The sequence below is a fragment of the Thunnus thynnus genome, chromosome 6 (genome assembly GCF_963924715.1).
Source record: "Thunnus thynnus chromosome 6, fThuThy2.1, whole genome shotgun sequence".
Lineage (NCBI taxonomy): Eukaryota > Metazoa > Chordata > Actinopteri > Scombriformes > Scombridae > Thunnus > Thunnus thynnus.
The window spans coordinates 14,740,433-14,765,162 of record NC_089522.1 but is presented as its reverse complement, the minus strand read 5'-3'; the positions used below and the strand labels follow the sequence as shown (position 1 = coordinate 14,765,162).

The 24,730-nt window shown below is 40.8% G+C and overlaps 1 protein-coding gene across 1 annotated transcript; it reads left to right on the top strand.

Annotated features, from left to right (window-relative positions):
* The first annotated feature begins 60 nt into the window (after positions 1-60).
* Positions 61-24,306, top strand: ctnnbip1 (catenin, beta interacting protein 1). Its single transcript, XM_067591968.1, has 4 exons — positions 61-220; positions 9,346-9,460; positions 10,859-10,949; positions 21,173-24,306. Exons 2-4 carry the CDS (start codon positions 9,365-9,367, stop codon positions 21,229-21,231), a joined length of 246 nt encoding a protein of 81 aa, XP_067448069.1. The 5' UTR covers positions 61-220; positions 9,346-9,364; the 3' UTR covers positions 21,232-24,306.
* Positions 24,307-24,730: the final 424 nt, after the last annotated feature.

Sequence of the window (24,730 nt, the reverse complement as noted above, 5' to 3'; positions counted from 1 at the left end):
GGATACTGGAGGCCATGTACTGTGTTTTGGGTGTGCGGATGTCGCCCCCGATGGCCAGTAGCGGTACTGAACAAGCAGCAGGACTCTGGCTGCTGCTGTGTTGAGCCACTTCTCCGGAGCTCAGCCGACTGGAGGGATGTGACCCCGGAACAGGACGCCCTCCTACAACAACACACCATTCAAACAGAGCACAGAAGAAAGAAAAGCTGGACCAGGAGGGGTAAGCTCATAAATAACCGCTTTTCTTAAGGGGTCGCACATTGTCAGGGTTTTTTTTAGAAACGATACTTGTGTTTGAATCCCGGCACTTCTGGCAGAGCAGCGGTACCTGGATGGTGTTTGCACCCATAGGAACTTCATTCAGGCTTTTGTCTCGGGCATGCTAGCGAGCTAGCTTCGGCTGGTTAGCATTGACTGCTTTACCTAGGGTAGCGCGGATTTAATGGAGACTTAATGAAATGTTTGGCGAGGTTAAAACGAAGGCGACTCGTAAGACATTGAGAACACTCTCCATACATTTTTTTCCACGACGGATATTTGCTTAAAAGCCACATCGAAAATGCGTTGAAGGCTTGCTGCTTGCTAGCAAGAGCGCTGCTACAGTTTGAACAGTCTGCGTCCCGCAACATGATAACAAGAAGCCTTTCACAGTCATGTGTGTCCATCACGTACAAAACCAACGCTTTTTTTGTTTCAGCTCGCCACGTTTGACGTTCAGGCATTTTTATTTGCTGATTTTTTTTTTTCCTTTGAGAGTATATCTGTAAAGAAAACTACCCGAAAACGGTGAATAACTTACAGTCAAAACCAATCAAGCTCAGCTAACGTTAGTAACCGTTAAGCAGATCCTCGCTGGCACCGACGAAGATTTTAACAATATTGTAAATAACGACATAAAAACTGCACATGATGCAAACCTACGTGTTAATATGAATTACAGACCCATTTGTCTCACTCACCACTACCTGTGTATAATGCTGAGAGAACATTTAATAATGCTGCTGTACATGTGGTCACCTTCTTTCAAATTTGGTTTTCATGCTCAAGTCTGCTTTTCGCATAACTCCTTCATCAGTTTTCTATTTCTGGACCGTGCCACCCATGGATGCATTGTGCCACCCTGCCTTACAGTGTCTGCTTTCTCCACATGTCAGATAGCTGACAACCGTTTGAGTGGTGAAGCTGGCACCCTGCCGGCAGCAGGGCATTGATGAGTGCTGCAGCCAGAGGGTGTCAAGGCTTTGGCCACAGGCAAGTGCTCTGAGCCCTCCTGGCAACTAGCAGACTTGGTCATGTACCCACAGTATGTCAAGCCTGCCTTAGTTTGCACATTCCCCCTCCCTCCTCTCCTCGCCTCCTCACAGTCAGGGCAGGTGCTCTTCAGCGGCTGCTCGACCCCCTCGAGCCCCGAGGGGACCTCATCAGCTGCCTGCGAGCGGAGTTTGTGAGGGAGGCCTGGTTCATCTCACAGCCTCTTGCTCTGCGTTTTGGCACAAGCACTTGTCAGCCTGTCAGCATTTAACCATTGACACTATGACTCTAGAGTTGCATGCATCCTTTCGTGGCCTAGTCAGAGGCAGAGGCATCCAGAGTATCACAAAGTCATTTTAACATAGCCATCTTTTCAGCGCAACCTAGATTGCAGAGTTTCTCATTTGCCAGTTGTATTTTATGTAAGATATCAGATATATATCCACACATCTTTGTCTGTTGCGCATGGTATCACGCACATTTGCATTGCATTGCATTGTTTCAAGCACATAGATCATATAACGATTCGCAAATCAGAATTTTATGCCCTGCCTTGACGTTGGCGCTTTTGAAATCTTGCAGCCGCACCCTCAGGGGAACAGCTTAAGGCAGCAGCTTCTGTTTCAATTCCTTCGAGAGACCCTGAGGAGTGAGCAAAGATGTTGTGAGATCATAGACCAGATTTAATTATGAGTTGCGAAGCATGGTCTGTGAACAATTCAGTTATAACAAATTAGACATCACTGAAACATGTGCAATCTCAAGTTGCCTGAAATTGTTCAACAATAAACTGAGAAATAGTTATTAGTAATTTAATTCATAATCGTACAATCAATTGTGTTGGTCTGTTATTTCAGTGGTACAAGTGTACTTTTCCCCCCCTAGTAGGAACCAAATTGTTTAAAAAAGGTTTCTGAACCATCAGGCGAACAATAAGTCAGTCACAAGTATTAGCGCTTGGTATATATGCTATATATATATGTTAAATTGTCATGGATTGCCTAGTGTGACTGACTTGTTGGGTCATAGCTTTAATCTAAGTTGCAAAGGACAGTTAAGCACACCCAGATCCCCAGCTATGAACTAAGCCTGTACAGTTGAGCAGGATTGTTTGAGTTCATGCCTCACGTGGTGACAACAAGACATGACCTACTTATCAATCATGTTTTCACAATCCAGTTCATCACCATTGTCCCCAAATACTGTAGCCATTGTTGTGGGCACTGTACATGTGAGGAGATGGCTTCACACAAAGGCAGCATGCAGACATCCAGTAAGTCCAAGCCAGAGCCTTCCTGGCCTGCAGTGTCTGCTCGTCTGGCTCACGCTGTATCAGGACCCCACATTGCCCCGACCCAAAGGTAGTCAGTCTGCTGGATGTATGGCTTGTAAACTGGTTTTTCTAATGTTTAGTGCAGGTTTGAATGTGTATACGCTGTGTTCTTGTTGGGCAGTAGGACTATGATCAATATCAAAATAATCAGAAATTCATTTTCAACAATTTTGATAATCAAAAAATTGTATAACATGAAAAACTGCCAAACATTCTTGACTTTCAGCTTCTAAAATGTAAGTATTTGCTTTTTTTCTCAGTTTTATTTCAATGTAAATTGATTATATTTGGGTTTTGGTCTGTTGGTTAGACAAAACATGCAATTTGAAGACTTCAACATGTGCTCTGAGGACCTGTAACATTTTATAGAGTAAACAATCAATTAATTGATCTAAACACATTTTTTTTTAGATTAATTGGAATAAAAATGATCTTTGGTTGCAGCTCAATTAATTGTATATCCTTATACTGTGTGACAGTATTACTCAAAAAGTCACACTCTGCAGTGTTTGGTGTGCCGCCAAGAGCGCCGAATCTGTGAAACAAAATATCATTTATAAAATCTCAGAACAAATTTGGTCATTTTTAGAACATAATTTGTATCACAGTATGAAAATAAATGAGAATATTGTTCTGTCCTAATTTCAGTATGACTCCTAGTTGTTTTTATAGGTTTTGTTACATGCATGTTTGTACCTGCAGTGACACAGCTGCTCTCCAGAACCAGGCCAGGTTGTTGGCAGCTCAGCTGGCAGCCACACCAGGCTCGTAGCCTACTTAGGTTTCTCACACATTTGCTTGGGATGTTAGAGCAGCTCGTGATTGAATTCGAGTTATTTCTCCTTCTCAGTTTTTCCTGTGTGCGGAGATTATTGACCTTTCAGGGTCTTGTAGAGTTCAAGTTTTTACAGAGTTTTGTGCGAAGCGAAACTCAACTCACAGTTTGTGAGTCAACTCCGAGGCTTGTTTCCCCAGTTTTTCTGCTGGCTGGAGGAATTTGATTTGTAAAACAATCAGACGCTGTGCATCATGTGAGCAGCCGATTCCAGAGCCAACAACAAGCTGGACCGGGCCATGTGTGACCGGGTCGGTGCACTGTGGCAGCCTCTGCCCTTCATGATCCTCAGCAAATGTGAGGGACTATCATATTGCATACTGTAATTCCTGGCAGCAGACCCCTGTTGCTCCGTGTGGCCTGGTCACAGTGTTGAAATGAAGTCTTCTTTGTGTTTTGGTTTCTCAGAGACATTGATGGACACTAACACACACAAGAAATCCAAAATGCAGATGCCATGCAATGAGTAGGCTTGTCACTATTTTTAAGACAGCATAACTGAATCTGTGATGTGTTTTAGAAATGTTGCACCCCGGTGGCAGTGGCTGTCATGCAGCGAGTGTGTACTTTAAAATGGAGCATAATCTCATTTGCAGGAGCTGTATTTTTTTTTTTTTTTAGTACCTGCAGTAGATGCTGAAGTCACAACAACAGTTTTTTTTTTTTGATTGAACATTTGATGGTTATATTTCATTCATCAGTGCCCCGAAAGTGATCAAAGAGAAAGTTCTCACTTCATTTGATTAAAAACTAATATTTGAAGTTTCATATGATGTAAAGAAAACACTTGAAAATAGTTCATCGCATTGAACAAATGCATTTTTTTTTCTGATTTTGCGTACATTTATTATTTTTATTATCTTTTATAGCAGTAGCAGATATTCAGTTTCATGTCATGTGTTAGAAGGGTAATTTAAGATTGATATACAGGACATTCACTGATATAAGATATGTGACAAGACAGCCATCTTGCCACGTATCTTCTTGTCATACATCATGGATCATCCATTCATCATATCTGTAAATTAGGGAGCCCAGGAGGTGTCATGGAGAAAAAAAATCATAATTTGTGCTCTCAATTTAGCATTTAGCAACTTATCACCTCAGTACCATTATTCTGGTCTTGTTTATATCCTTCACACTCACTGTTTATTTATTTTAATTAAATCTTTGACATGTATATTCTTCAGTGTTTGGCTGTTAAACACAATGTTGTGTAATCTTTGAGATCCCACAAAAGTACTTTTCAGGATAACTGACTGTTTCATAGTAAAAACTTCTATGACAATGCGGATGTCATCCAGTTTATAAAACTTCAGGTTGACTGGAAGCACCGCATCAAAGGTGTATTATGCCCTCCACAAGAGGGGGAGGGAGGAGGCAAAAAAAATACAATTTTATAATAAATTGAGAACACGATTTAGTAATTTGTGTGCACAAATTGTTAAATTCATAGCAGCAAGCAAGTACTTTATGCGCATAAATTATTAATCTGAGAGAACAAATTATTAAATTGTGTGCAGACATCTCCCAGACTATGTAGCAAGTGATAAACGATAAAAAAGTACCACTAAAATTGTTAGATAGCCAGAATTCATATGTACACAACTGAGAAACAGTACGTATCAAGTGTTGGTACACATTTTCAAGCTTATTTTAAAAACTTGGCATACCGCTGAAGGCATAAATACCATAAAGTAGAACTGTTAAAATGCATGTATTAAAGGTAAACGTAAGCCCCAGTATTGCAGGAGTATTGCAGTATATTTTTAATCTATTATGGGTCCCACCACCACTACTGTGTATACAGATACAAGATTTAAATCTGGCCCTTGTGTTGATTTTTTTTGTTTGTTTCTTTCTGTCAGCTTTCTCAGTTCAGTGTCAGTAATACTGAGGTTTTGCTGGGTTACCCAGAGGGGCTCAGCCCAACATCACAACACTGACAAGAGCCCACCACGGGCAGAGAGGGGGGATTAGGCCCAGATCAGCGTTAAAGAAAGCCTTTGATTACGTCTGGAATATTAGCTGCATGTGTCTGAGGCTGGCTGAGCATCCCTCGAGGGATTAGCGTTGAGCCAGCCCACCTCTAGAACCTCACATCGGGCACACACAAAGGAGTTTGACAGGATCCTTATTGTGACCCTCTAAACGATTTAAGACATACACAGAAGTGAGTGTATATCAGAAGCAGCTTGAATAACCCTTGTAGGCTACACATAGCTTTCCAAAACACTAAGTTTCTTCTAAAACACTATTTATAGATTTTTAGCACAGGTTTGTCACTTCTAATTTTTGTCTTTACGGCTGCATTCAGAGACATCTTTTATCTCCGCAATCATTTTATAAGAATAGATGTTTTTTTTAAAACTGTCTTCTTGTGTAAAAATGATACAAACATGAAAATGCCAACAATACCCTGATGTGTCAGATCATACGAATATCGCACAGAAAAAGTTAGGTGTAAACTGTCAAGGAGTGGCATCCATAGACGTTGTCGTTCGCTGAAGTGGCAACATTTTAATTCAGACGCTGGTCCTTTATAAATAGAACAGTTTGTGTTTTATGTCGTCCCAGAAGAGTTTTATCAGAACAATATTAGGAGACGCATTACGGAAAAATCATGTCATTCTCTTGCAACTTATCTATTGGTCAGTCTGCATTTTCTGTAATACAAATGCAATACGACTACTCACTCGCTTAAGTGATGGGTCAAATAGAAAATTAATAAACAATAGTTTTGTTCATTTTATTATTTAAGTTATTTCTTAAGTAAAATATTTTTATAAATTAATCTTTAGGTTGCTTAGACAAAAAATGCAATTTGAACTTCACTTTGGCCTCTGGCAAATTGTGATATCACCTTTTCCATATTTAATTTTTATTTTTCACAAAAGGTGTTTATATAATCAACAGATTAATCAATGGTAAGCATTAGCTGCAGGATTGAAATGGTTAAATATGGGGCGCGTGGACTGCAGGTTAGGACACGTGTCAGCAGTTTGATTCCAGCCGCAGACCTTTGTGGCATTGTGCCCTTCTCTCTGCCCCTGTTTCCTGTCTCTCTGCACCTTCGGCTGTCAAATAAAGGCAAAAATGCCAAAAAATAATATTAAAGAAGACAAATATTCTAAGATACAGGCCTTTGTCCACCTAACTAACTACCAACAATAGACCCAACTGTTTGGACACTGATTTTTAGCTTAAAAATCATCTTCAGCTGGACTTAAAATGTTGTAATACAACAGTGAAACCCAGGTAGGAGAGCATTCTTTTGAGGTTAAGTCTGCGGCAGTGAGGCGTTGGACGACAGGCACTAAAGTACCATCTGGAGTATTGTTGGAAATATAAATATGGCTGTAAAGCTAGTTTGTTCAGCAGAATTGTATGGATGAAAAAACATGTTACATAATCACATGCACAATGTTAATCACTGTTGTGTACATGTTGTCAGCTAGAACAGTAATATTTCCAGATTTATAGCTGTTCTCCGCTGCTCCTGCCCAAAATAGTCATCTCTGCCCCCTCCAACCTGAAGAACAGGTGAAATCCACAGAGAGATGGAGCTGACTCCTTTTCCTTTCCTCTTTTTTTTTTTTTTTAAGTGACTCACAAACATATCACGACAATGGAAGAACATCACTGATCATCCTCATTATTAAATTCCAGGTTGTTTCTTCTTCCTACAGGGATTTTCCCTTTGGGACTTTGTGCACTGTGTTTGTTCTTCTTACACCAGATATCACTGTGAAAGTGGGATAAGATAAAATCATTATTTTTGCCGGTAGAAACACAAATTGCAACCCACAAAACAGTTGGGAGCCTGGGCAGAGATGGTACTAAATATGGCCAGTTTTCAAACTTCAAAAGCAAAGATCAGAGGATCACAAATGCCTCAGTCATGAAAGCAGTAGTCCTATTTATACAGATGATGAATGTGGGATATAATGGCCTTTTGTCCCAGCAGTAGCAGACATGAAAATAGTGAAGTTGTCAAGTCTCAAAATACGCCTGAATATTAATAAATCTTTGTTGTATAATCTTTCCTTTCTAACACCTTTTGGCAAGTAGAGTAATCCTCTTCTTCATCCTCTAGTCTTTACCTACTCGTATGCAGCGACTGTTTTACTCCCAGTGTGCGTCTGAGACAAGCAGATCGCTGCCTCTGAGTTTCTGTCATGCTTCATACTGTATGTCGTCACGCTTGGAAAATCTCTCTGCCTGGAGTCTTAGCTCTCCCATTTGTCTGAAGCGAGGAGCTCGGAGACGTGATCAAACGTGTCACTGCTGCTGATCTGAGACACTAACCCCCACCCCCCGCCCCCCCCTACATACACCCTCTACCAACATCCTCGCTACCCCCACCCAAACACATTCACACACCAGCACCACCTCCAATCCCCGAAGGTGTACTGAGCCACTGAACTGACACTGGCAAGCTCTCCCCGTTTTTTTTTTTCATGTCTGTCTTGCTTTGAGTCTCCAATTAAAGTACGGGTGACGCTCAGGTTGAAGTGTATAACTAATGCATTCAACTCATGTGTCCCGCTACCACTTTGTGTGGCTGAAAACAGACAAGAAAGCAAAGTAAAGTCCTAGTCGCTCGCAGTAAACAGCCACCAAAGGTTGCTATAATTATAAAGACTATAGCTAGAAGCATGGTCTCCAGCTGCTCTGATCTGGGTAAATCCACACGCTCACAGTGGCACCCAAAAGCTAGCCAATGGCCAACGGTGCCCCATTCATCCCCCCCCACCCACCCCCACCCCTGGGCTCTGGGAAGGGGGGATGGCGAGCCAGCTCCTCAATTAAATATAACCCCACATCAAACAGCCTGTCAACATGCATTAGTGGTCCTTTGTATAGATAAGAGGCCAAAATAAATTGCCAGAACTATCATAGTCACTGTGGCTCCCATAGGCTTTTTATGAAAGATTCTTGGAGGGGAACAAATCCTGACTTGCATACTGATATTCTCTCCATTAAATCATAATTTTTTTCACAAGATTTATCTGTTTAAAGATTTATTTTGCTCTTTTCTGTGAATTATTTCTTCTGCACATGTAGCTTTTTCAATTAGCAAATCTAGGCTGGATATTAAGCCGCGCCGTATGCCTCCGTCTTATTTGCGCATAGAGATCTAATGGGACAGCAGACGACCTTGATGTGTGTGTGTGTGTGTGTGTGCGTGCTATCGCAGCGGAACCTATCCCTTTTCTGTCGTCCGCATTAGCTTTGGCAGCTCCTTTTATCGCCTTCTTTTCCCTCCCCCTTTGCCTATATTTTGCATCTCCGCAGACTGACAGTGAAAATAGGTCATTAGTTAGACGGAGAGTTAGAGATGGAAGGAGCAGGCAGGGGCGAGATCTGTGTGAAAACTAACATGCAATATTAATGAGTTTGACAGCCATTCAAGCTGCGAAACGCCCAACCTGCACCGTGACTGCACCGAGACACGGCCCCCTACTTCTAATACCATCACTGTTTATACTATAAGTGCTTATCACATATACGTGAGTCTCTATTTCTGTAAAACATCTAGTTCCAGTCTAGTGCTGTCCATCTGAGAAGGCAGATTAGAAACATTTGAAAACACTGCCAAGGTTATTATGACTTCTACAGTTGTTATCAATGCAGATGTTCTGTCTGAAAAGCTTTATTCAATGCAGAATTAATAGTTAATACTGTAGAATTACACAAAACACAAAGGAAACAGGAGAAAACAGGTAAAATCACTGTTTATCTAGCTGGTTAAAACTTTTCAGGCCTGCAGGGTTGAGTGTTGAGTGGAAGATTTTTAAGTGGAGTATCACACTATCAACTTAACAGCATTCAGATTATGTGGCAGAAACAATCCTGTGAATGTGTTTGTATAGCTGCGGTTTTTCACAGGTCTTGTGTAACGTGGATTTGTTTGTGTACGCAGAGCCACAGGAGCAGGGGGGATGAACCGCGAGGAGGCCCCGGGGAAGTCTCCTGAAGACATGTACATCCAACAGAAAGTGCGGGTCCTGCTCATGCTAAAGAAAATGGGATCAAATGTACGTACGGGGTCTTTACTAGAACATACTACCATCATGTGACATTTTACATCGGGTATTGACATTTTTCAGATGATAATTTTTAGCACTGTATATTGTCCTGCTCATGCACACAATGATGTCATCCTGAAACCTATGAAACTTTGCCGTCAACACTAGAAATTATCTTTACCATGTCAAAATGTTTGTGTTCACTGCGTCTAACAGAAGCAGGAGATGCTGCTATGAACAAACGTAGACGAAGCAGCAAACATCTGCAAGATTTTTATTCTTTAATGTAGAGAAGCACATGTCTATTTTGGCGGAGAGGTAATTACTTAGGACAGACTGAAAGTAAAATTGACTGTATTCCTAATTTTTTTGAAGTTATCTAGGACAAAGTCCCCCTGTTGTCCCTTTAGGTTCCGCTTTCCTTCAGATACACCTGTCATTTTTAGATAAATATTTGTTATGAGATTCAGTTTCCAGCTGAATTTGTTTGTTGCATCAGAAGAACGGATAACAGCTCATGACATGTTTTCTCTTCAGCTCAGGTACTGACTGAAGTTTTATCTAAATGCCACTTGACACATGACAGTGTGGAGGAAGTGAACATAGATGTTGTTTTTTGTTTGAATAGCACAGTCAGACACAGTCTGCACTCTGGTCCTGGCATGCAGACAGCACACTAACCAGACAACAGATGAGTTTCCTTTTGTGATTTGAGTAACACTCTTAATTAGACACAGCTGATAAAACCAGTTTGCTATGGTCATTTTAGGCGACGAAATTGATTTAGTCACAGGCTAAAATGAGAACCCTGACACGGGACATCATCGCCCAACATCATCTGATGTGTAACTTTGATGCTGTGAATCCTCAGTCGCTGTGTACAGAAGTTTAAATATGTGCTTTACTTTGGATATGATTAAAGTCAAAAATCATTCATCATTAATGATTGCCACCATCATCATCAACCCAGTCACTATTGTCTATCCATTTATAAAAATAATGTATTTCTTAAATTTAATAATATAAAGTAAATTGTATTTTTACACATTTCAGTCTAGGTTTCCGAGTGATGAACAAGTGCTTACCAAAACTAAACCACAAAGTCAAAACATTTGTCTGATAACCAAGAGTCATTATGAAATGTCTAACCTTAACCTCCACTCTTGAAACAACTGTAGGCTAACTTTCACTTACTAGATAGTTAGCAGGTTCAGAGTCAAATATGCCTTTGACTCTAAAATGGTTTAAGAGAAAGTCTTATACCAGGACACAAACTGAGAGCTGTTGAATGAAAGTAAGAAACTAATTCTTAAAAGTGTTATTTTGTTTGAAATTTAGTTTAGAGAACTTCTCCTTCAAGATGAATTCAGGTTTTGTTCTTAACGTCACTTTTTCACCCGTCTCTAGCTCACGCCGAGTGAAGAAGCTTTTCTCCGGAATTACGCAGGTGTGGTCCACAGTCAGATGAGCCAGCTACCACAGCACAACATAGACCAGGGTAAGGCTGTCACACACACACACACACACACACACACACACACACACACACACACACACACACAAACACACAAACATATTTTGCTGTATATCGACTTCGCCTGTATTCAAATCACCTTCTCGTTCTTATTCCCCCCGCTGGTTTCACTCAGCAGAAAAACCTACAGTCATCACTCCCTCCACAGTTCTGACGCTATAAACACGCCATAAAGCCCGTCTACTCTGGTTACACCTTGATAATGTAACCTGCACAGTCTCCCATCCATCCCACTACTCTATGCAGTTTTTTGATACTACCTTTGAGGTTAAACATGAGGTGTCGATACAGTGGTAGACGTTATAAGCTGTAGCTTCAGACTACATCTTTTTCAGACTGCAGGAATTTAAAGTATCACTCTTTTTTTATGTGGCTATGATTTTGGACACCAAAATAAATTCAATTCTATTCTACTCTCATGCGTACATGCTGTACACCACCTGCCCGCACTTCCTGTTCCCCACCCACATGCCCCCAGACACACCTGGCAGAGATCAACACTCTTCCAGTTAGGAATTTGTCATGTTTTTAGCTGAAAATAGTTCTGACTTGTGTGATTTAGAAGTGATTTAGTAACCTTTTACTGACTACAGTAAAAAGTAACTACAGTCAATACTTGTAGTTTTTTAAAAAATACATATTTAATATATGTTGTTTTAGCTCTAGTTTCAATATTTTGTTTTTTGAAGGTGTAAGGGTAGAGAGTGTTTGTGTCAGTGGTTTTAATACGAAAATACGTTTAGAACAACATTAAACCACAAACACCACCCTTACACATCGCAGAAGTGCTACTGTACCGACATTGAAAACAAGGGAAAATCCCTCCGCACACATCACTCCTCTAGAGCCCGTGCCCCAGCAGGCCTAACGGATTCCCTGACTGTGCATTGAGGCCGACTCAGCAGCCCACCAGCACTGAAATTACTCATACAGCAAACAGTGTGGCTGACTGGAACAGAGTGATTCATCCTCAGCATGAGTGTGTCACTAGTTTCACTGCTGCTTCTCACAAGTGGCCTAGATAGTGCGCTTAACACACGTATGACTTCAGACATTGTGGTGTTTACATGATAAAGCAAATCACTGTTCATGCATGTTGTTAAGACTCAGTTTGCCCAGTAATATGACCGTGATGCTTCTTCAGGCCACTAGAGGGGGCCTTTGAGCTTTCTTTTTCTTCCACCACAATTTTCATATTTTTACACCACAAGATGGTGCTAGATTAAACATAATGGTGAATATGCAGAAGCACTGCAGTTACCTGAAAAATAGTTGCTGTTCTTGATTTTTTTTTTTTTTTTTTGTTAATACACTTATCAGCTGCTTTCCAGGCTCACTCCAAACATGTCTGTCAGATAGGAGCCCCCCCTGTCATAGCACTGCTCAGGCTTTGCTTAGTCCCTCATGATATTGGACCCTCAGGGGGGCTTAAAGTTGAGAAAATTGCCTGTGACACTTTACCTACAGTGAGTTGTTATGTCTCCTTGTCTGTGTCCTTGCTCTGCCAGGAAACAAAGGTGTTGTTTGGATTGATGAATATGTGATTTTCCGTGCAGGAGAAGGATTAGGTTTATGATTACAGAAGGTATTAAGGAGGCGAGTAAAAAGTGCAATGACTTTGTGTTTTTCTCCTGCTCTGGTGTTTTTAGTATCTTTGTTTTAACCTGCAGGATATTACAATGCATCATCATATTTCTGTTAAGTTCAGCCTCGTTCCGCAGTATGGGACGCATCATTAACAGTCTAAAATCCAGGTCGTTGCATCATGGACAGTGTAGATCTCATTATTACAATGGATTTCTTCATCAAACGGCACAACATAAAGTATTGCATCAGATAGGAAAGATGGTATCAGAAGCACCCGAATGTGAGATCAGCACAGATTTTCTTGAGTCATTCATTTTCTATCTGGTTAAACAACTACAGACTAGATGTTATTTTCTGCAGCGTGCCCTCGTTCTGTTTCTTCATGCCCTTTAGAAGATACAGAACTCAATCTCTGTGCTGTGTCAATACTGTGAGGAAGAGCCTCATTAAATATGAACGAAGATGACTGGTGAAAGGTGCTCTGAGTATGCATTATACATCACAAAAACAGACGCGTTTAGTGTCATTTGGCAGCCTGCCACCTCCACGGTGCACTAATAAATAATTTGTGGTCTGCATCTTATCTAAAGTACTGTGATTAGGCATCGTGGAGATAGCTGCGAGTTAATCACTTTTAAATATTCAGCCCAGCGCTGAAGGACAGTAGTTTGTAGGCATCAGCACATTCGGGATCCTTTGAGGTAGTGTGAAGAGGTTCAGTTACATGAAGAGGGAAGTCCTCTATTTGATCTCATTTAGACTTGGTAATAGGGTAAAAAATAGATGAAAGGAAACATTTTATTGCCTAGCAACTTGCACTCACTGTCCTTCTTAAAATGTATTTTCACATAAGAACAGGCTTCAAACAACAGATTACTGACATGAAATAGTACAAAGCAAACTATTTGATCAAAGTCAATAAATAAAATGTAAATAACTGTGCGAATGCTGCACGGAAATTTTGGGGGAAAAGGTGTTAATGGGTGAATTTCAATGTGTTAATTGTACTTAATTATTTAATTTTCAAGGTCTATGCCAGAGGGGGTGTTAATGTTGAGATAGATCAGGTTGTGCTCTGTGGTTCACCCTGTTCGTACTTCATTACAATGACAGTAGACCTTTCCCCTCGTTCTGCTGTATGCAGCAGCAGTACTGACCGTCCAGCCAGACGGACACCTTCTGTGACCAGCCAGCAGTTTTTCAGGCGACGGTTGTTTGTCTGTGTCTGCTCACCTCAGTTCCACCTCCACACCCAGGCCTTTCTGATCAATCTCTGTAGCGGACAGCTTAAGCAAATATATTCAAGTTGTGAGATTATGAGATTTCTGTTAGGTTCAAATAGTTCTTAAGGTTTGAAAACGTCTAGCAGTCAACACTAAATCCACCTGTTTTTTTGTTTTTTTTGTGTACAAATCTCTTTTTACAGCATTTTCAAAAGCTCACCTCCTCTCCTGCTCATGCGTATGATGGAAATAGTGTAATATTGATTTGGTAACAGCTGTAGTAAAAGGAGCATCATTTTCTATCTTGGCTACTCAGCTGGCTGTTTTAGGGAGTAATAATGTAGAGTGGATGACTCTGCATCTTTAAAGGTTTATAGAATCTTTTGTCATCAATAATATACATTGTTAAATTCAGCTAAATTGGAACAATGTTTTCACTGGAGACACCCACAGAGGTCAGATGAGCCCCGGCCAAAAGGATTTGTCCCTCTTGAGTATGAAACTAAACCCGTCCAGGCACAGAAGCGTGATGGTTTGAACATGCTGACGCAGGACGCCCTGATAGCAGCGTCCTCAAGGGGTCCCAGCACGGAGCGATAGTGTCACGTGTCAGACATAGCCTCATCGATTGAGTGGCGGCATGCTCAGAGGGCGCTGAGGGCACGATGGCGTAGTGGTGACACACTTGGGTATTGATTGCTCCAAGTCAAGGCCGGGCTGTATTCAGGAAATGTTAAATAGGAGAGTAGGTGAGAGAAGACACAGAAGCTAATTTGACAAATGGATAACATCATTGCTGTTGTTGGCTTAGCATATTCTGATAAGAAAATACATTTATAAGTATTGCAGTGGAATCTATCCAGAAATGTTGTCGTTCTTCATCATCATCTGATCAGACTGATTGGAAATGTTGCCGAAACCCTGAACGATTCCCTCAGACTCTACTTAGCTGTCAAATGTTATTCTGCTTTCTTCCTTGTAAGAAACAAGATAAAAGCAACTCGGGGGTTGCTACTCATATTTCTTTTAAGTCTATGGGTCACTGAATTTGCATTTTTAGTTTTAATTGGCTGATTACCATACATGCAAATACAGAATTTTGTTTTGCAATTTTAATCAGGCCAAAGAGGAATTCTCTGCCAAAGGCTGAGAATGATTTTTTTTCATTGAGCTCTCTTTTTGTGAATACCTTGATGTGACTGAATTCTAGAGGAGCAAGACTTTGAATGCTATGTTTAAATACTTGTCCTGATTGGTATTGAAATCTGAACTCATTAAACGAGGCGCTGGATTTTTAAGGGGCTCTGTTTCAGTGTAATTTGCTCCTTTTTGGGTAATGCTGAATAATAACTGTGTTACTTATGCTACAGAGACTTTGCTGTGGCACAGTAGTCACAGTATATTTGAGGGAAGAAGAGTTTTGTCTTAATAATCAGGCTGTTATTCTTCTTCCTTCAGCCGTCTAATTCACAGCTTCCTATAACTGACATCATGTCGTTTTAAACAATACAGTTTGTCAGAGCCACACATAAAGCCGGCAATCTCAGGAATTGTTATTCTGTCTGATTTGACAGAGAAAGTTTACTCCTCCCAGATCCAGTAGGACGGCTGAGGGGCCTCAACAAAAGAGGAGAGACATGGATGGGGTTGCCATAGCAATCTCAGTTGTCCCAGGAAAGCTAAGCTTCCCTGTGGGCTTTGGTGTTGTTGCGACGTGCTGCAGCGGTAGATTGGAGCAGGTGTCATTAGGGGGCCTGGAGGCAAGCTGGAGTGCTAATTACACAGCCAGAGTGTGATATTCTAATCTCCGTCCGTCAGTCCCGTCCCTTCTTACAGAAATATGGCCGCTTGTTGCAGATATTACAGCAGCCTCAAGCAATCGATTCGCTATCTTGTTCCCTTTTGTCTGTGTTACAATCCCTGTATCACGCAATACTTAAACGTGCTTTTCCAAGTGAAGCCCTGTGACACAGAGGAAGGACCCGCCTTTGTTTGTCGGCTCAGTCAGAGCAGAGTGGTATCGATTCTTACTTTATCCTGTTCCTCACTGCAGCATGAATCAGAGCCAGAGACTCAGATTTATGAGCTACCATGTATACCTGACTCATTTCACTGAAACACAGAGGCTTGATTTTTCTCTTTAAATATGCTCTCATCTCTATTACAAATATGTCAAAAGGTGTGTGGTTGTATAGACAAATGTTAAGAGATAGTTTTGGGTCAACTGTTTCCAACTCAGATGTGCTTAATCAGCTAATTTTCTTTCTAATGAGTTCAGCTTCTTTGGAAACAGAAACCAAACTGATCTTGAGTTCTGGACCTGCTCTCTAAATCTGCTGCCTTATAAACTAATTTATCTTCTTGATGCGGCTTGTAAAATGTCAACTCTAGAGGATCCATTTGGAGGAGAAAAATGACTCAGGAAAATAATTTGCTACATCCTTTAACCTAATTTGAAAGCTCGTTATCACAGTGTGAAGTGAAGAACAAACTGTTGCACACGTTTGACTTTCTCTGTGGAATCTTAAATCATTTATTTGCACATAGTTTAGTTTTTTACTTTTCTCTCTTTTTAAAAATCTACATAACAGGATTTAAGACATTGCCATCTTATTGGTAGTCAAGTCAGGTCCATTTTATTTGTATATCACAAATCACAAATTTGCCTCAGGAGGGCTTTACAATCTGTACAGCAATACAACATCCACTGTCCATAGACCCTCTATTCAAATGAGGAAAACTCCCTAAAAAAAAACCCTTTAACAGGGAAAAAATGGAAGAATCCTCAGGAAGAGCAACAGAGGAGGGATCCCACACCCAGGACGGATTGATGTGCTACAGATGCTGTGTGTACAGAGTAGAACAAGAAAGACAAATTATAGAAATACAGCATGGAAAACAGGATCATTTTATAATGGATTTATAATATATATATTGGTGCAGACGTCTGAACTTAAATGCATTTGTAACACTTGTGAGTCCAGAATAATGATGTAAGAGACAATAAGTCATGATAGGAGAAATTAAGATTAACCTTTTGCTCTCTCTTCCATAATGTAAACCAAGAAGAGACTTAATACTTGATTTAGATTCTAGTAGTTTAGCTTGTTAAAGGCGCTCACTGTCTAAAGTACACCTACTGTGTTTGTTGGTGTCAACATGTTGAGCTGGACCACACACACTCCCCCCGCTGTGTAGCTTCTTAACACGCCCTTGCTGTCATTTTCATGTGTGTGTGTGGGATCGGGGTCCGGTCTGCACAGATTGTGACCTGGAATAATGCAGTTGCTCCTCTGACTAATAACAGCACTGCAGCACATCATATGGCTGCTTCTCTGCTTATTCAGGCAGGAGGGACCAGAGGGACGCAGTTTGGTGCCTTTAACTTCAAACAGACTCCCTTTGGGTTAATTTCACAGCTTTCTCATCCTGAGAGGTTTTAATAGAACTGTGTTTGTTTTGATATTCGTCTTAGGCTACCTGTTCTCAGTTAAATAGTGATTTACAGACTCCTAGAAGTGTGCAGACAGACTTTATTTTATTTTGTGAATTAGAATCAGTTCAGGTGAATAATGTTGTGGTTCTGGCTGGCTTTGATAGGATGAAGCCAGGGCTGCAACTAAGATTATTTACTGTTTTCTTTCTTTTTTTTTCTTTTTCAATTAATTGATTAATTGTTTTGTCAATAAAATGTCAAAAGATTGTAAAAAATTTCCCTCCCAACTTCTGTTAAGGTGCCCACAGTGAAGTCTTCAGCTTGTTTTTCTCACCAACAGTCCAAAACCTAAAGATATTCAGTGTACAATTATATAAAGCAGAGAAAAGCACTAAACCTTCACATTTGAGAAGCTGAAGTCAGGCATTTTTGCTTTATAAATGACGGTGATGATGCATATTTGAATTTGAGACACGGCTTTATCGATGTCGTCTCTGTTTACCCCGATTTCTTTTCATAATCTCTGCAGTATTTATTTGAAAACAAAAACACTGACTTTATGTGGAAATAGTTTTTCCTTTCGATCTCTACTTTTCCTGTAAAGACAATTTCTGTAACAAACGAGAGTTATTCCCCCTTAAAGTATTTATAGAGCACAAATCGGACGGCATGCTCGTTGTTGCTGCTGTTTATGTAATCCACCGTCCGGAGCCGCTCTGTTTACCCCCGTCGTGCGAGGCGAGGAGGGGATCAGTGCACGGTGGAGGGAGGGGCCAGAGAACGGCTGGACACAGAGCGGCATTGAAATAAACTAAAAGCCGTTTGCTCAGAGGCAGCATCAGCAGCAGCCTCCCGTCCAGTGATGCGATCTGATTTTTATCTGTCGCTAGGCAACAGCTTTAAGGGGCTTGACGTGTTGGTTACAGCTTGTTTGTGTGTGTGTGTGTGTGTGTGTGTGTATTATATGATGGCAGGGCAAGGTCTGACAATGACTCTCAGTCAGTCAAGTAAAACAGATATAGCCTCCCAATTTCCCATCATCCACTTGGCTCTCTCAATATATTTTGATAGTGTTTCTGCTGGTCATTCGGCTCAAATTGCGCAGCGTCCGTCATGTCCTTCCCCTGAACTGCCCGTCACACAACGATGAACTCCTTCATACAACTATAGAATGATTCAGTCTGGCGTTCATTGTGATAAATGGGTGCTATTGCAAGTTCCTGCGCCAAAACATCATCTTGAACAGTAATGCCATTCAGCTGAAGTGTAATTCAGGTCGAGCTGCTATTGTGTATTACATAATTGTCTCTTGTTCAGGCATCATTATCCGTACGTGCTGTCTCAAAGCAGATGAGATTTATGTTATTAACTAAAGTCGAACAGTGTGTCTCTGCCAATATTTTCTCATCACTCTGTCTCTGGTTTCTCTCCTGGTGCTGCTTCTGCCTATTGGCTTTAACCATAACCTCATTTGGTAAGCCAATGAGCTCCCACGGGAACGGGAACTTGAAAGTTGATATTAAAAGGCGCCCTCCCCCCCCAAAAGTCTTCATCTTACCAAGCTCACGCCGACCTAAATGCAGCACAGAAATATGCTAATTATCCTCCCCGTAGAGATAGCCAAATGAAACACAAAAATTCTGTGTTTTTTGGAGGGGTCTTCGATGTCTGGTGAGGAGGGTCCGCCCTTTGTGCCAAATACATGTGGAAGCTCACAGTCTCTGGCCTACTTTCATATCTCCACAATAATTAAATCTAACAAGCACTCGAGGGCTGTGGCGAAGAGAGGCTTTTTATAGCAGACGTGCACAAGGTGCCATTTTCTTCTCGACCATCTGAAAAGGTGTGGAGCTTGGTGTTGATGATATTTATGTGATCATAGCTTGTCAAGATGTATTTATTTCAGTACGCGATCACGCTCACTGTAGGCCACCGCACCTAGTTGCCATTTGGCCGTCGTCTTCTTCAAGAGACGCTTTTTAATTTAAGAGTCGGAGGAGACTCGAAATGTTCCTGTTATGCATTTTGTGGTCTCTCTCTCTTACACTCAATGTACTTTCATTACCAAGAAGCAATTGCATTTCACCAGGCTGCCAACCATGACAGTGCAAGAGGGGTTTTTACTTCCCTACTTCATCTCGCAGAAGATGTTTTGGCGCTCTCTCTTTTTTTATGGAGGGTCTACAGGCTGAATGGCTCAAATTAAAACGAGTCGTTGCCAAATAATCAGGCCTGTGTAAAGGAGCGGTTGTATAAAAGCACAAAATGTATTTTATTTAACTTAATAAATTGGAAAATGTATTTTCATTTATCAGAGAAAGACTGTCTGGGCAGGTGTGGGCAGGCCCAAACGACATGATGAATCACAGTTGGCAACAGACTAATGAATGATTCCTTGTTAAACAAAAGCCAGCTGACAAAGTCCTATTGTGTAGCTGGCAGGATCCATTAGTTGACTCAACCCAGATAAGGCTGTAATTATCAGTAGTCCTCATTAACTTGGTAAAAGTGAAAGAAGCACAAAAGAAATAAAAAGAAATCATAACTTCATTTCTCTCCTTTCTTTGGGCCCATTGTTGTTGTTTTTTTCCACATCTTGGTGAAGTTTATATCATCAGCTAGAATCTGATATTGTTTACTCACAAGCAATCTTGCACCTCACAGCCTGAGCCGCAACCGCAGAGGAGATTGAATAGTATTGAAGTCTCAGATCTGAGTGTTATCGTGTCAGAGCAGGATGCTGCTGTCAGCGGGCCACTCGATGTGTTTACACTATCTCTCGTCAGGGTGCGGCGACGCCAGGCGGTGCCTTTCCACAACAGGTGAACACGGCGACAGATGAAATTTACCTGCATGCGCCAAAAGGATTTTCATGGAGGCGTATTCCCACTCGGCTTTATAGTCACAGCTGTCGGCCTGTAGAAAACTGTGCTCCTTTCACACTTTTCACTAAAATTTATTTTTGGGTGATCCGATCACATGTGGGTTGCTCAAACGTGTTTAAGACTGACTGGGATCTGGTGACTCAAACAAACATTCAACTGTGCTCTGAGATGACTGTAGACTTAAAAACAGTGTAGTTGTGATCACACTGAACAGTCTCCTTGTGTGTGTGCACAGCTAGAGTTGATTTGCCTCTTCTGGAGTCATACATGATTCAGACCAAATGAGTATATTTTGTTGTTTAGCAGTTTCTCTCAAAAACAACTGAAATCTGATCATATTTTAGTACCTGTGGCCAGGTGGGAACTGCAGGCACATATAGACGTATCTGAATGCAGATCATCTGTTTTGTGTGTTTCCGTCAACGTGAGTTGATGGTTCACAAGGTAGTCATACATTTAGACATCAGTACACACCTACAATTGACTTAAGTCAAACAAATGAGTCATTTCCTGTTAGTCATGAAAGTAAATATGTTTTTCTGTGACATTACATTACATTTGTCCAAATCACAACTAATTAACTTACCAGTGTGTTAAATAGACACAAAAGGTGACTTATTTCTGGATTTTTTCTTTTTGACACATTAAAACTGAAGGATAAAGCTGTAATTTTTTAAATATTTTTCTTATTGTCAACAAATCTCACGTGCAGAGTCAAACCAACAATGAACTCATCCTACTTACAAGTATTGTGCGTGTGTCCAAAGCCTGATATATCTTATTCCTCTGTGCCTTAGAGCTCCATTATTGTCCAAAAATCATTAAAAACATGTCAGTGAGCCACACCGTCGCTCTGGGTCACATGTTCTTTCACCACAAAGAGATCTGGGCATGTCAGTTTGTTTAGAAAGAGCTAATAACGGCGATCATGATCAGATTTTGGCCTCTACGATGAGTCAGCAATAACATTTCATTCTCCTTAATGTTGGTTTGTCGTCCATGTTGGTTGACGTCAGCGTCTGCAGACTTCTCTGACTTCCTGCTGTCGGTTTACAGGTGCAGAGGACGTGGTGATGGCGTTCTCACGGTCAGAGACGGAGGATCGGCGACAGTGACCCTGGGCCCTCCATCCCACCCCACCCCCCCACTCCACCGCATCCCGCCCCGCCTCGCCCCACCCAGCCCAGCCCAGCCCAGCCCAGCCCAGCCCAGCCCAGCCCAGCCCAGCCCCCGTCCCGCCCCAGCCCTGCACGTGGTCCACAACAACCCAAACTCCACAAACGCAACACTGATGAGCTCAGGAGAGGAGGGGCACCTGGAAGGGACAGAAGAGGTACGGGAAGAGACACCAGGAGGTCGCTGCCTCACTCTCCCCCAACCTTTTCCATCCCGACTCCTCCTCATACAAGCTGGCACACCATTACCTGAGATGCACTCAAGTGGGTCACTGTGAGTCGAAGCCTTGGCATCAAGGTGTCAGTGAAAACACTCACAGGTTGTGTGGATGAATATCAAATGTAGTTGTTTTTTTTGTTTTGTTTTGTTTTTTTTTTTGGGTGGGGGGGGGGGGTTGGTCTTGTTTTGTATTATTTTGTCTGTGTTGAGACTTTAGGCAGTGTTACGTGTTATATCTGCTGTGGTCACTGAATGAATTGACCAGGAAGCAGTTGATTGAAGCAAAGAGAAATATAGTTTTGGTCAAGCAGCGAGTGTGGCGACTCATCGTGTTAGGGGAGAGATTTTAATTATTTCTGCTTCCCCTAATGGGGCTGAAATTGTTTTTGATTTAGCTGTTGTGTTATAAAGGCTTTTGTGTTCTGTCACACCAGGGGCCTCATTTATAAACAAGGAAAAATGCGAATGCCGCTTCTCACGCAGATGTTGGGATTTAGAGTTACAGATGTTTCCGGAGAGCGTCTACACATCTACTGGGAGTCAAACGCTGACGAACAAAGTTATAAAATGAAGGTAAATGTTCTTATCAAACTATGACCTACGTCTCTGTATCACCTTCTAGTGGTCTCATCTGCTGTTAGATAATCAGTAAAACCAGCACAGAGAGGTCAAGTGATCTCCGTGACCTCTGATCTTCATCTTTATCCCTTTTGCTTTACAAACACGCAGCCGCAACACAGTTTGTGGCATCGACCTTGATGTTTTCACCTCCGAATCATTCGGCTTTCTGATCATGCAGAGTTCACCGCTGCTATCAAACAGAAATATGAACAAAAACAAAAAAAAAAAAGTATTCGGCATCTGCAGCAACAGCTTTTACTTTCACACTTTGCAATCTGACTTCTGTTTTCACGTACAAATACTAGAATGACAAGCTGATTGATGTGTGTATTAACACTCACAACATGGCCCGTCATTAATCATTCCTGTGTAATCACGGGAGTTAACGGGGCAGGATAACGAGGCTCGTGACACGTTCGGCGTGATTTATGAATGGAAAATCGCGTTAAGGTGAGCGTACACAGTTTTCTCCTCATGCGTCATTACACACAGTTTTTTTTTTTTTATAAATGAGGCCCCACTTTGTTCTTCTGCTGCTTTATTTTGAACCATAGGCTGTTGAGAGCGCAACAACGCTTTTTTCTCGTGAGGAAAGCGTATGAATTTAAAGACACTATAGCAGACATAATCACATAAACATGAAACACAGGTGTACACATTCTCCCCAAACAATCACAGGTTTTGGGTTCTTGTGACATGTAAAACCTTTTTTATTGTACAGATAGTCGGGGAAAATACAATAATGAATTGATTGTGCCAATTGTATTTTTTTTTTTCTTTTGTTTTTTATCTGTAAGATAAAATTAACATATTAAGAAATTTGATAAGAGACGAGCTGTAGTTGTAATTTATTGTTTACTGAATTGACTCCCTGTTCCTCAAACGCATCATTAAAGACGGAGAACCAGTAGATAGTAAAAGCGTAACATGAGTCGCTCTTTAACGTTACCCGCGGCGGCGGCGGTTCTGTTTTCACACTAAGAAATCCTTTCAAACTCTAATTTTTAACTACCTGTAACTAAACACGTGAAGCCAAACATCAGAACCGTCTGCTATTTCTGACTGTACTGTTTCTCTTGCACTATTATCAATGGGTTATTTGCAAAAAAAAATACATTTTGATATTTAGCGCAGAGATTCTTTGTTTGGTTCAAAGGGGGGAAAAAAAACTTTGTAATCATGTTTTTATTCCTTCAGCGATTTAGAAATCTATCTTCTCTGCGTTAATTGACTCAACTGGAATAGCTCGAATGAATACTTGTTAACAACCGACATGTTTTTCTAGTGACATGCTCAATATTTAATGTGTTTTAAGTACAGTTTGTTAACTTGTATAACTTAAAAGATAATTGTAACGTAATGTTTTGAAAGCCAAGCATGTCTGCCTCGTGGTTTATAATGTTCATTCAAGTGGCGCCGAGGATCTTTGAAACCTCGCCACAGTGACCATTGTTTGTACATTCTTGACGTTTGTGTTCCGGGGTTAAAAAAAAAAAAAAAAGAAAAAGAAAAGAAAAAAAAAGTGTTATCCATTATATCTTGTTCGCAATAACTTCTATTTGAATGTCCTCAGCAATCATCGCAATGTAAACGGCCAACAGATCCGTCACGCTGTCCGCCTATGACAAAGAAATTTGTCTTTTTAATGTTTACTTTTGTTTTAAAACATTCTTTATTTGTCTATGCATTGTTTTTTTTTTTTTTCTCTAAAAGGTGTCTTACTGTACATTTTACTTATCAGGGTTGTTCTACAGCCTTCATTCAAGTTGTGAATGAATGTCAGTGTGTGTGTGTGTGTGTGTGTGTGTGTGTGTGTGTGAGATTGATTGATTGTGTGTGTGTGTGTGTGTGTGTGTGTGTGTGTGTGTGTGTGTGTGTGTGTGTGTGTGTGTGTGTGAGATTGTGTGTGTGCGCGCGCTACCGGATTTGATTTTCAGCATGCTGAGTTTGACTAGGATCGATGTATCTTTTTACTGTGATGACCTGACGTTGCCTAATTGTCTTTTTTTTTTTTTTTTTTTTTTGAGTTTTTCTTTTTTTTAATCTATTTTATTTTCCTCTCAGTCGACATTGATTAGTTGGTTTTGTTTTGTATGGCTGCTGACCATGTCTTGACCTAAAGCTTCCAAATCCTATACCAACTGAACCATTAAAGAAATTTTAAACAGTAACAAGTGTTTATTTTTTCTTTCTATAATAAAGTTGAACTCCTTCAGACGTGCAGGCTCAGAGAATGACGGCTTGTCTTCAGATAAGGCCGCATGCTGGGAGAAAAGTCATAATAAGGGTACAATCGTGGTTCCTCTTATCACCTGCATGTTCAGAAGAAAACTATTCTTTTGTTCAGTCTGATAAGTAAAAAATGTGGTTTGTATATAAAGATAAGTTTGCGATGCGATCTAAACTTTAAGACACAGATCTCCATATATGTTGAGCTCAACAGTTCACTCTTGACCTTTAATGATTATATTCATATATGCGAATAGTTAACTTAAATGTTACACATAAGCATATGTTGGGGGAAGCTGCATTACATCATGTTTTAAACTGCACATCATTTCTCCTAAACCGTCCCCAAACCATCATAAACTTTGAATA

Coding starts and splice junctions, on each gene's coding strand:
- ctnnbip1 (XM_067591968.1), top strand. CDS start 9,365: ATGAACCGCGAGGAGGCCCCGGGGAAGTCTCCTGAAGACATGTACATC. Junction 9,461..10,858: donor TAAAGAAAATGGGATCAAAT/GTACGTACGGGG, acceptor ACCCGTCTCTAG/CTCACGCCGAGTGAAGAAGC. Junction 10,950..21,172: donor ACAGCACAACATAGACCAGG/GTAAGGCTGTCA, acceptor GTCGGTTTACAG/GTGCAGAGGACGTGGTGATG.